The sequence below is a fragment of the Dasypus novemcinctus genome, chromosome 29 (genome assembly GCF_030445035.2).
Source record: "Dasypus novemcinctus isolate mDasNov1 chromosome 29, mDasNov1.1.hap2, whole genome shotgun sequence".
NCBI classification, from domain to species: Eukaryota; Metazoa; Chordata; class Mammalia; order Cingulata; family Dasypodidae; genus Dasypus; species Dasypus novemcinctus.
This window is the reverse complement of record NC_080701.1, coordinates 11800276-11813528: the sequence shown is the minus strand read 5'-3', so window position 1 is coordinate 11813528 and position 13253 is coordinate 11800276. Positions and strand designations below refer to the sequence as shown.

At 37.9% G+C, this 13253-nt stretch overlaps 1 protein-coding gene across 1 annotated transcript in view; it reads right to left on the bottom strand.

The window, feature by feature from the left end:
- The window catches only part of TNKS (tankyrase), a 244142-nt gene that overhangs the window by 27871 nt on the left and 203018 nt on the right, over positions 1–13253 (bottom strand). The window contains exons 16-19 of the mRNA XM_058290097.2: positions 12633–12852; positions 12233–12342; positions 4645–4833; positions 308–545 (exon numbers count right to left, since the gene is read on the bottom strand). Of these exons, the coding sequence (XP_058146080.1) occupies positions 308–545; positions 4645–4833; positions 12233–12342; positions 12633–12852 (757 nt within the window). The remainder of the gene's footprint in view (positions 1–307; positions 546–4644; positions 4834–12232; positions 12343–12632; positions 12853–13253) is intronic.

Sequence of the window (13253 nt, the reverse complement as noted above, 5' to 3'; positions counted from 1 at the left end):
TTTTAATTTTCATTACTTAAATGACCTCTTTTTTTTTCCTGATTTATTTTCAGTAATAAGACTCAATCAATAGTTCAATAAAATACTATGGTTGGAAACGGATGTACTGGAATATACACAAGTAATAACAGTGTAGATGCCAAAGAGCTTGGCAGTCTTCTATAACAAGTATTTCTTATAAGATGATGTACATATGAAAATGTACAGACAGGATGTCTTTAAGTAAGGTGTTTAATTATTGATAGAAAAAAAACCAATGTGTTCCTTGTAAAACACATAGATATATAAGCTTTCAGAATATACACACCTTCTCCTTCTTTCCTTTCTGTACCTGCTGCACCATCCCCCGTGTTGGATGTTCCTCCTACTGCTAGTTCTGCTAAAGGACCAGTCAGGTTGTCAATGCTGCTAGCCGCAGAGAGGCAGGAGGGCGTGGATGCTGGTGAGATCAGAGAGGCACTCACGACAGTGGCCTGAGGTTTAAAACAGGTAGGTAGGGCCTCTGGGGGCATGGCATCGATCAGCAAGGCTCTGATGTCATCAGCCTAAAACACACACACACACACACACAATCACAATGTAAAAAGTTAAATTTTTCACCAAGGACCAAATGATTTGTGAATTTCTTCATTAATGAATTCCTCATTCTTCCCTATTGATTTTCAACCTTTCCTTCCTCTTTTTTTCTGATCCACAGCTCCAAAGTGCCTCAGTAGTTTCAGTAGGTAGAAATGGATGAACTACAGAATTTTTAAATTTTATCTTTCATAAAAAATGCAAAATTCGCTCTGTTCTTTAGCAGGAGTTTCCATATTCATATGCTTTGCTTATGTTTAAAATGCAATAGCTTTTTGCTTGGTTTAGTGCATATTTAAAACCTGGTAAAATTTTTAAAGGTACAGCACTTTAATTTGGCCAGCTTTTCACCAACTCTACAGCTTTTAAGCATTAGGAGTTACTGCTGTTAGAAGTGTGTGGGAGATAGCCTCCACAGGTAGGCAGCTATTGAGTTTCTCCTCCCTGCACAGGCATGTCACTCTCCCATCAAGCGGTGGCAGCTACTTCCATCCCTGGAATGTGGGTTGCTGGGTGAGTTGCCTTGATCAAGAGAATGCAGAAAGTGACGGTCTGAAGCTTTATGATCCAGGCTTGAAGAAGACTGGCAGCTTCCACTCTCTCTCTCTTAGAAGTCATCCACCATGATCTCAAGATGTTTGGGCTAGATCACTGAGTGGTAAGATACTACATAAAGAAAGCCCTGCAGATGAAAGGCCATCTTGGACGCTCAGGCCTTGCTCAGCTCCCAGCTGAAGGTAGCTGCATGATCAGCAGAGTTGCCTATCTGAGCCTAGAATTGTAAGAAATAGTAAATCATTGTGCTAAGCCACTCACTAGGGTTTGGGATGGTTTGTAATATATCACAGAGAACTGAAACGGAAATTGGTCCCTGGAAACCCAACTTAATTGGTCCCTAACAAGAATAAAAGACGTGGCTGCGGCTGGAAGCATTAGGGGTGGTGTGGTGACTGCCAGCGGAGGCTGGGAGGCAGGCAACTGCTATTGAAGGTTAGAGGGAGGGGGACTGACGTCACACAGCAGAATGTTTGGCAACACCTGTGACATCAAGAAAGGCAGAAAATGTACCTAATAAATTTGTGGCTCTGACTAATGAGAGTTCCAGAAGAATGTTAAATATGCCAACTGGTTTGTCTTATCTGCAATTGAGAAAGTAAAGGAAGAGCGAAATGAACTGAGAAAGGAACTGTTTAATTCCCTGAGGAAATATTTTCATCCAGAACATGCTTGCTTGGAAAATAAAATTAGTCCTCGTTCCCAGCCTCTTCATGAGCAAAAGTTTCTCAAAGTAAGAAAACAGTCTCAAGGCAAAGATCAAATGCAGGAGCATGGCAATAAAACATGGTCTCAGAGTAAAAATCAAATAAATATTTCTTCTCATTAAAGTCTCTGAAAGGTCTTAACAAGCCCTTGAAGTCTTGCTAAGACCTCAGCTAGAAAAAACGGCTCCTGAAAATCTTAAACATAGTGCCCCACAGCACCTTGACTTGCAACTCAAAGTAGAGAGGGACCTGTTTCAAAGAGATTTTTGGGCTTGGTCTTTGTGTGGTGGAGTGGTGTGTAACTTGATAAGCGGGAAGCCCACAGTTTATGAAGGAGTTTAAAAGTTTGGACTAAGAAGGTCAGAGATAGATCAAAATAAAAACAGGTCCAGAGCTTTTCAAATTTTTAGGAGAAGGGAGCAGCCTGAGAAAGCTACTGACCTGTAAATATGGGCCATTTCTTATGGAAAGAGAAGGATGGTTCAAGGGGTGCAGACAAGAGCTATGGACTAAGACTTCCTGTGAGCAGAACTGAATGACCTGATTACATGTGCGTGATGGATGTGAGAAATGTGAGGGGCCAGCGAAAGCTATCTGCCTTCTGTTACTTCTCCTTTTGAAATGGTCCATCTAATGCAGCTTTTCTGAACTTGTTTCACCATTGTACACTGCTTCTGTGTGAGGCAGATAACTCATCTTTCAGCTTATAGGATGCTGAATTGAGAGGAGCCAAACCTGAGGACGTGCACCAAGGAATTACATCCACACCCAGTTTTGATGCTGAACGTGAGATTCTGGACTTTGCTCTTAATAATTGGTTAAGACTTCAGAAGTTGTGTGTGTGTGTGTGTGTGTGTGTGTGAATGTATTTTATTTATTTATATTTAGGAGGTACCAGAGATTGAACTCAGGACCCTGTACATGTGAAGCAGGAGCTTAATCACTGAGCTAACCCCACTCCCTGTGCATTTATTTTAACATCTTATTTTTTATTTTACTTTTTTAGGAGGTACTGGGGTTTGAACTCAAGACCTTGTACATATGAAACAGGTGTTCAACCACTGAGCTACACCTACTCCCCTTGAATGTATTTTATTTTATTATTTTATTTTTAATTTTTTTAGGAGGTAGCAGGGATTGAACTAGAGATTTTGTACATGCAAAGCAGGTGCTCAACCACTGAGCTATACCTGCTCATGCATGAGTGCATTTATTTTATTTTTTTAATTTTTTGGGGAAGTACTGGGGATTGAACTTGGGACCTTGTACATGCAAAGCAGGTGCTCAAACTCTGATTTATACCTGCTTACCTATGAATGTATTTTAAATGTAGGAGAAATCTACATAATTTGTGGCTAAAGGGCAGACTATGGTGGATTAAAGATGGCCACAAAATCCTTGCTACTCCTCTTTTCAAACGTGGACTCTTATTTCCCTACCCCTTGAATGTGGCCTGAACCCATTAGTTGCTTTGGCCAAGAGAATGTAGTGGAAGTGGGGGCACATGAGTTCCTGGCTTAGCCTACAGGAGGAAGGGCAGCTTGTTTTCCCCTGTCAGGATGCCCTGTAAAACACTCCAGCAAGACTACTTAATGATAAGGCACCGCACAGCTATGCAAAGAGAGGCCCCATCTCTCTAGCCTTCTTTGCCAAGGCCCCAGGCAGAGGAGTAAAGCCAACTTGTACGCTGCTGTCCCAGGCACCAGCTGATGTCACTGCATAGTGACTCCAGGTGAGACCAGAATAAGATCCTCATGGCTGATGTACAGATTTATGAGCAATAAAAAATCATTATTATTTTAAGCAACTAAGCATTCTGAGATAGTTTGTTACTCAGAAATAGATATACAAAACAGAATATGACTTGGGAAAAATATTTCTGCTATAAAAAATTATAAATTATTATGCCTGTATAGTAACTCCCTGAAAGTTCAGGAAAGATGGCACTGTGTTAAATTTTCTACTCAAACAATATTTAACTACAAAAACTTAATTCTTGGTTTTGAAAATATTTCTATAGTATATTAAATTACCTTTCCATCTTTGTAAGAATTCTTCGACTATCTCACAGCCTCAAGTAAATTATTAAGAACATAAATAATGCCTGTACTGAGAAAAAAAGACTGAAAGGCTATATACCAAAATTTTAACCATGATTCTCTTTAGGGGGCACCTGATGAATGATTAAAATGTTTTTAGTACTTTGCAGTATTTTCCAAAATTCTTACAATAAAATTGCATCAGTTTTGCAATATTAAAAAAATTATCATGAACACCAGAGCTCTAGAATAATATACCAAATACAGAAGGTGCAAGGTGTTTCTTTGAGGATATACTCTAGAAATATATTTTACTACGATTCATGTTTCTCCCCAGTTGAGTATGGCAAAAAATGAAGCTAGCTTATGCTAAGTTTGCCGTAACATAATTTTAAATTATATTTTAATGTAAGTTAAAGTGGGAACTTAAAAATTTTTCAGAGGGAAATCTGTTCTTATTCTAAGCCAGGGACTCTTAACAAGGGGCCAATAAGCTTGAATTGAAATTTGAAAACACATTATCCCTGTGGGGACTTGTTGGTGTGGGTGTGATGTATTTATTAAATAATACACAGTATAGTGTGGACTTAGTAAGGAGTCCGTGGTTTTCACCTGACTGGCAAAGGGGTCTGTGGAACAAAAAAGGTTAAGCACCCTGCTCTAAGCAAAATAAGCATTACTAAAGGTAAACATGCTAATTTGTAGAACTTCATTTCATTTCTGAAGGCATAATGAATAATAATGAGTATCTGGAAATGAGGACTTACTGTGGCCAGATCTAAAGGTGTCTGTCCTTCTTGGTTCTTCATAGTTGGGTCTGCACCATGCGCTAGGAGCAGGGCACACAACTGTGTCCTTCCTTTCTGGGCTGCTTCATGAAGAGGAGTAAACGCCCACTTATCTGTTGCATTTACACAGGTGTTGTATTTTATCAATAATGCTGCTATGTCCACATGCTGAAGACAAGCAAAGAGATGCAAACAGTTAAGAATGAGATCATCTGGTAAAGCTCCATCATGTACACTTGTTTTTATTTAACATTTAAGTCTCTCTATATCTGTATTCATGTCCACTAGACAAGTTTCTTCTTAAAAAAAAAAAAGGATAATCATCATTCTACCTATATTCTACCTCTTTTCTTACCTCCTGGCAAAATCTCAATTCTACAACTGAGTTTGTTTGTTTTTAATTAATTCAGCTTCTAACATTCAGGTCTATTTTAAAAACAAACACAATAAAATGGAACTAGTACCTGACCCCAAGTCTTCTAACAATGCTCTATTCTGCTAAGCTTTAAATATCTATACTCCTGTTTCTCTTATCTTCCCATTTCTCTTCTAATGCACTACAATCTATTTTTTACCCCTTATCTATTTTTTGAAATATTTTCTCCAAGAACCTCCATGTTCTTTGTTTGGCCTTTGGGAAAGTAACATAAAACATTTACAAAAATTAGTCTGTCATGTTCGAAATGATTTGGAGATATAGGAAATGTCAGCAGTGGGCACATCAAGCAGTAATCTGGGCATGATGTGATGAGACCCTGAACTGTCACTGTTGTAGAAGAACGGAAAAGAAGGGCTAAACTTAAAAAAATTTGAAGAAAATATTGGGTTTAGAAAGACAAATTAACTACAGAGGAAGAAAAAGGGAAAAAGTCAAAGATGACATTTTTTTAGGTCTAAAAGATGAAAAAGGTGAAACCATGAACAGAAATCTAGTAGCAAAAGTTCAAGCGGGAATGAAAGTATAAGAAAGAAAAGAGGCACTTTGTGTATGGAACTTTTGAGGTAAAACATCAAAGTAATATTCTGTAAATGGCTTGACACAAAAGGCTGGAGTACACATGCAATGGCATCACTTATTTACTCACTTATTCTCCCTACTTGTCCACCAACCAACAAAAATTTACCTAATGCGGATTAAGTGCCTGGCCCTGGAGGGTAGGAATTTCTAGGGAGTTTATAAAATGGAATGAGTTCACTAACCTTACTTGAAAAATGACCTCACAAAGGGAAGGAGTGCAGAAAGATAAGGGAAGAAGTACAGAAAATTAAATACAAGGAGGGATAAAGCCTAAAGAACAATAATATTTTGGGGAAGGAGAGGGAAAGAGTCCTCAGAGAGAACAGAAAGGGCAATAAGAACTGTATTAAGAACCATAAAGGGGGAAGTGGACTTGGCCCAGTGGTTAGGGCATCCGCCTACCACATGGGAGGTCCGCGGTTCAAACCCCGGGCCTCCGTGACCCATGTGGAGCTGGCCCATGCGCAGTGCTGATGTGTGCATGAGTGCCCTGCCATGCAGGGGTGTTCCCTGCATAGGGGAGCCCCACGCGCAAGGAGTGTGCCCCATAAGGAGAGCCGCCCAGCGCGAAAGAAAGTGCAGCCTGTCCAGGAATGGCGCCGCCCACACGGAGAGCTGACACAGCAAGATGACGCAACAAAAAGAAACACAGATTCCCAGTGCTGCTGCTAAGCATAGAAGTGGTCACAGAAGAACACAAAGCAAATGGACACAGAGAGCAGACAACTGGGGGGGTAGGGAAGGGGAGAGAAATAAATAAAAAAATAAAATCTTTAAAAAAAAAAAACAAAACCATAAAGGGGCAGAAACATGGAAGCCAATGTAGGAGAAAGTTTAGGGAACAGGTACTCTCAGATAATGAGAACTCTAAACAGCAAGAGTTACCAGCTTTTCCCCAAAATTCCTTACAAAATAAGTTCAAGATTATCATGTATAGGTAATATTGACTCAATCTAGCTGTTGTCAAATATTAAAAATAACTTGGGCTTTTTAATAAACACATTTATGGATACTAGGTTGATAACCACTCAATTATTTCTGAAGTTCATTTAAACTCAAATATTCAATAATATTGTGCTATTGTCACATTTGTGTTTCCAGCATTACCTGGCCACTTTTTACAACACAGAAGCACAATGTGGTGGTTTGGAGCTATATGTACCCAGAAAAACATGTTCCTAAACTTAATCTATTCCTGTGAGTGTAAACCCAGTTAAGGATGACTTTTTGATGAGACTACATCAGTGAAGGTGTGTCCTGCCTCAACCAGGATGGGTCATGAGTCTTATTACTAGAGTCCTTTATAAGTAGAATAAAATTCAGACAAATAGAGAGAAAGCTCAGGAAGCAAGAAGCTAAAATTCAACAGAACCAGAAAAGAATGGAGAGGCCAGGAGAAGCTCCATGTCACTGCCATGGGACAGAGGAGCCCAGGACCAAGGATGTCTAGCAGCCATTCCCATAATGCCAGTCTTCAGGAAGAAAGTATGGCCTTGATTTGGATTTTCTCTGAGCCTTAAAACCATGGGCTAATAAATTCACACTGTTTAAATCAATCCATTCCACGGTATTTGCTTGAGTAGCCAATGAGAAGAAAACAAATGTAATTTGTTGTGAATATATTTCTAACTCACACTGTTACTCAACTATAATATACCAAGTTTTTTGAAGCTAACTTTTATGAAAAGAAAAGAAAAAAAAAAAACCGAGAGACAGATCCCAAGATGTATTTCCTCATATCTTTCTTAAGATACAATCTTCTCTATTCTCTCAAAGACCAAAGACACTTCAGAAAGCACAGGCTCTTTTTCTAAGGTAGTAGGTTTTTTAAAAAATATAATGAAAATTCTTAATTTTTTTCAGAAAAAGTAATTTCAGAAAAAAAGAGAAGAAAATTTATCTTAAAAGTGTAGACCAGACAACTCATCAGAAACACTTCCACACTTACTCTGACAACATAAAGCCAAATAAATAAAAAAATTTAAAAGGTGGGGGCAGCATAAGCAGACTAGGGCTTCTGAGAACAGGTCAGGTTTTCTGATCCCTTTGGGATTATGATATCAAATTGATTCTATTGTTCAGTTATGTTTAGACATTTCCAACAGAAAAGATGAGAACAGGTACCATCTGTAGAGTTACCAAAACCACTTAAGACAAACCAGTGAGGTTATACAGACAATTTAAACTGTTTCTGATTATTTGTCTTACCCTACTCCTTTGTTTATTGGCAGAATATAATTTGGCAGACTAATTTGCATAGGCTTCTAAAATTAGATGGGTCTACAGAAATTACATGTGTTTGTATATGTGAATGTATACAATGGATTATATATCTAGTATCTATTATTAAACTTATCTTACATGGAATTTATAGTTTATGCTTGGAGAAACCAATTACATATCATTGAATGTGCTGACAAACATCTCAAAGAGCAATAAATAGGAAGGAATATAAAACACAATTCTTCAGTCTTTTAAAAAGCTACAATACTGGGACAAAAATAGTAACTGAAATTTAAGGCTGACAAATTCAATAAATAAGACGTGGTTCAGTTCTATACGACACTTAAAAGCAAAGTATTGAACTGGAAGGTCTAGGAAAGGAACTGAAACTCTCTTGGAATGTTTCCTGCACACAGAGCCAACTTAATAAGGTTTCAGCATACAGCGTCAACACAGACCGACAAATACAACATAAAAAGATTGTGAGAGTCCTAATTTAAGATTAGAAAGGTGGGAAATGGCACATAGGAAAACTATGCTTGGATTATAGTTAGAGCCATTTGGTTGTACAGAGGCTTTATTACAATGATGGTGCAAGGTTCTCAAAGATCATTACACTTGGGAGAAAGCACCTAAAAATGAAAAAGCTGAGGGATAAAACTGATCAGCCAATTGATTGACTCTTAGGATAAAACAGAAAATTACACACTTTGTGGTAAATATCAATGCCTTACATTTATAGAATAACAGAAAAGAACATTTAAAAATAACATAAGGCATTATAATACAAAGAATAAGGCACATTACCATTTATATAAATTCTCATGAAATTTGTATCTAAACCTCTTAAACTATGAGTTTATTTCATTTGGAAAAACCGAGGTGGCAATCCTTTTTTGTATTAAAAAAGATGTTGTATGGCTCAAAGACATACGTGGGAGATAAGATCTCTCAGGGAAAGAAGGTAAAGTATGCATCAAGGAATAGACACCAATAAATAATTGCTTAAGTATAAACTTTATGTAATTTTGGATAGCTCATATTATTTTACCTCCAGACAACCAGCCACTACCTACTACTAAAGTCAATCTATGTCTATTTAATACTGATATGGAGCAGGGCAAGTTATTCCTAAGGCTGTGAGAGCTAGGAGTATCAAACAGCCCTCATTCTGGGTGGTCCAGTATGGTTGTGGGCGGTGGGGAAAGAATTATTAATGATAATAGAATTACCTTATATTTTTATAGTGCCTTAGGTATAGAAAGCACTTTGACTTGCACTGCTCCGTTTAATCAGCAATAATCCTGTAAAGGAAGTCTTAGTATGTAAGTTTTACTAATGAGAAAACTCAAGAGTAGAAAGATTAAGCTACTTGTAGATTACTGGGTTACTGATGGAAGAATAAAGATGAGACCCCCCCAGACATTCAGATCCCAAGTTCGGATACCTGTAGGGGCTTGTCAGACTAAAGCACAAGACTCATTTGCCTGACTAGCTGAAATGACAGTCAGAGACTAGGGAGAAGGCATTTAAGTAGAGAACTCTGGGTAACACTCTACCTAACCTACTCTAAAAATAGCTTTATTTATAGTGCTGAGGCCTCCATTGCAGATTATTTCAAGGCCAGTACATCATACAGATGATGCAGCTAGGCCAGCTCAAGCACACAGGGATTAACACGCTACCAGCGATCTACCACTCTAACAGAGGATGTGGACTGAAGCCCTAGAGTTCCACTAAGGTATCAAGCCAAGACACATGTCCAGCACGAATAAAAAGGGACTTTTGACATATAGATTCATATATCTAGAGATAATAAAATACAGTCACAGCTACTCTGTAAAAGAAGACAAAACAGCTTTTTAAATTTGTATATAATGGTTAACATTCCTCACTTTAAGTGTATTAATTGAGATTGAGATAAATACTGATTTGATATGGTCACTGATAGTTTACAAGATTTAGAAACTACATTAGAAAGCAGAGACTCTCAATAGGGAAGACGACCTCACCTATCGCCAGCTGAAAATTACTGAGTGTCATGAGAGATGTTACTGAGGGGAGTGCTTTACATGTGAAAAACAGGGAAACAAAAAACAAGAAACCACTAAATATTTTGGTGAACAACAGTACATGGTAGTTAACTCCGTTTTATGATTTTTCAATTAATGAGTTTAAAATATGAAAGATTTTTAGTGACTCAAATAATCTACAATAATCTACCTACACGATGAGGTAAAAATACTTGTTACAAACAAATTACTTAGTTCATGTGTATTCTTCAGTAGAAGGAAGGGATGGACCAGCTTGGTCAAAAACTCTATCAAATGCCCAATTCCCTGTCTGGAGAATTTTCTGTTCATTCATACTTCAGGAAGTTCCTTTTATTTACAAAGAGCTAGAAAACAGGGGTCTGATAACAAGCAGGATAAAAATAAATTATGAAAAAAATGTTTAGTACTTTTCTCACTTGGAGTTAAAAGAGGAGAGCAGGAGTTGTGGAAAATGGTGAAATAAGTTTCTGGAGATAGAACAGAGGTCCTCTGGTCAAGAGAGCTAGGTTCAAGGAACAGAAACCAAGACGAAGCTGGCTGCACACCACATAGCTATGAGCCATGGAGAGGAACCACTGTACACGCCAATCTCCTCACACTGGTCGTTAAGATGATACACATGCAAGGTAAGTAACATCTCGACACTCTTCCCATCATAAGAAGAGTGGGGATTAAAATATAAGACTTATTTTACAAATTAAGCTTTACTTTCTTTATCTTCTGTGACAACTATGAAGACTATGAAAGGAAAAGGCTGACTGATGGGATAGAACTTTTCTACATCCACAATGTATGGAATATACTGAAACATACAGATCCAGTGGTCTATACAGCTGATCATACAACATAAGCTTTATTAGATCAGGCCAAGAACTGTAATTCTATTGTCCACACCTATCCTTACACAATAGCAGATTTACACAGAAGATAGAAGATTGATTTAAATTCCACTAATCCTATCAAATTTATAAACTCTCAACTGAAGTTTAGCAAAGGGATTAAGTACAATACAATATGGAGAGGAGGAGCGTGCTGAGAAGTGCTGAAAATTAATCTCCAAATGGTACATATGTACAGTTATAACCCTAAAGGTAAAAGAATTGTATATGTAGTAGGTTTGCAAGAAATATTTAGCAAATTCTTAGCATACCAGGACTTCAGCAGAAATAACTGTTGTACAGTGAAACTGAGAATCTTATGTACAGGAAGTTTAAAAGAAATTTCCAAGAATTCTAATAAAAGAGTAATCATCCTTGGAAAGATAACTGTTTACAAACTCTTTCAAGTGGACTTCAGTACTAATAATATATTTATTAAATAGGATGACTTTCAATTGATTTATATACACTTGGAAGTGTAAGTTTCTTTCCTATTTGTCCAATTCAAAACTGGATTGTTTGCTTTTCTTTCATAAAAGTATTCCCACTGAGATTTGTCTTCTCCCAGAAATCCTGGTCTTTGCAGAAGAGGTCTGAGTCAACCAGGGCAGTCTCACTATGAAGGGCAAGGGAGAAGAGCAGGAATAGAGAATTAGGAGATGAAGGTGGCATAATTAGTTTTATTTACAGTTTGTCAATCTTTGCAAATCTAGAAACCATCCCCATCAAAACAGTAATTCCAACTGTGAGAACACCTGGCATGTACCATCTGGCATTATCAGTCAAATAAGGACAAAGGGGATGCACAGACAAGCAAGTCAGCACTTGTTTTATTTCTGCTGCAGATTCATCAGGCCTGAAATGGGTGGTCGGTACCAATAAATGGCATCAAACCTTCTTCTTAGAACCATGGATTAAAGTCATGCTTTGAAAGAATGACTCTGGACCTTCACTGTGGCATGTTAACTTGTCACACTACAAAATGATATACATACCAAGAATTCAACCAATTACTTGAAGATTTTTAAGATGCTGATGATAAACATAAGCACCATAATTTCCATGCCTACATAGACATAGGAGTCTCCTGGCTTTTCTAGTTTCTAAAAGCTACCTGAGGCTTGATAAAGATTTACCTTTATCAATAAATACTGAGTACCCATTACATAACTATTACTGAGTTAGATAAGTGGAGAGACCAAAAAACCATAAAAAGTATGGTCCTTGGCCAGAAGATATTTAAGTGGGTCAGCAAGACAAATCTCAGAAATGAAAGATTAAAATTGTGCTAAATTATGCTATTGGCTAGACATGTACTTTCTTCATGTAGCATACATTTAACAAAGTAGTAAGTAGCAGTGAGGTTGTCTAGATTTTAACTTCAGCGTGCTCACCCCATAGGATGCCGCATTATGAAGAGGAATTAAACCACCTTTGTCTTGGGCATTAACATCTGCTCCATGCTCCAGAAGATATTCAGCTACTTCCAGATTATTGTACCCTGCTATTAGAGGGGAAAAAGGCAAAAATGTCAGCTTAAAAGAAACAAAATAAAAGGACCAAAAATGTTTAATGTTATTATAATATTTTTTGCTTCAAAAGTCAATACAATTATTCATTTTTTGTACTATAACAAAATTTAGAGCCTTTACATTAAGAAATTACACAAAACTCTCCATCAACCTCCTTTTCCTAAATCGTACTCTTTATGCTCAGCGTTTCTGTCCTCTGCGGTAAACTGCACGTGGCATCCGAGCAGGGAGACGGGGACAGGGACGCCATGGTGAGGCTTACCGGCCAGGTGCAGGGGCGTGGAGTTGCGACCCTGGGTGTCTCTGCAGTTGATGTTCTCCGGGGTGCAGAGCTTCTGCACCCTTGCCAGGCAGCCCTTCTTGGCGGCATCCAGCAAGGCAGCATCCCCCCGCAGTAAGTCCTGGATATCTGTGTCACCTTCTTTCACCAAGTCCAAAGGTGTATTTCCATCTCTGTTCTTTTTAGTTGGATCTGCTCCATGCTACCAAGATGAAAAACCAAATATGGCTTGCATTTTTTGTAGTATATTTCTTAAGCTTTATATGTATTTATTATTTTTTTTTTTAAAACGAACTCCACCTTCATTAATCATCTATCTACATTCTGAAAAATAAGAGGTGGTATCTTTCTTTATTTTGCAAATTCCTGCTAGTGAATTCTCTGCTTAGAAATACACTGGATAAACTTGCTAAGTGCGGCTCAATCGAAGCCTGAAGCCTCAGGACCAATGGTGACCGTGAAGGAGGGAGGGTGCGGATGTCCCTTTACTTTTAACACAACATGCGCTTCCTTTGGAAACCTCTTTTCCTTTCAAAAATGACCTGGATGTTAATTTTGACTAGATTTCAGTTACATAAAGATATAATTCTTTTGAAGTCCAGA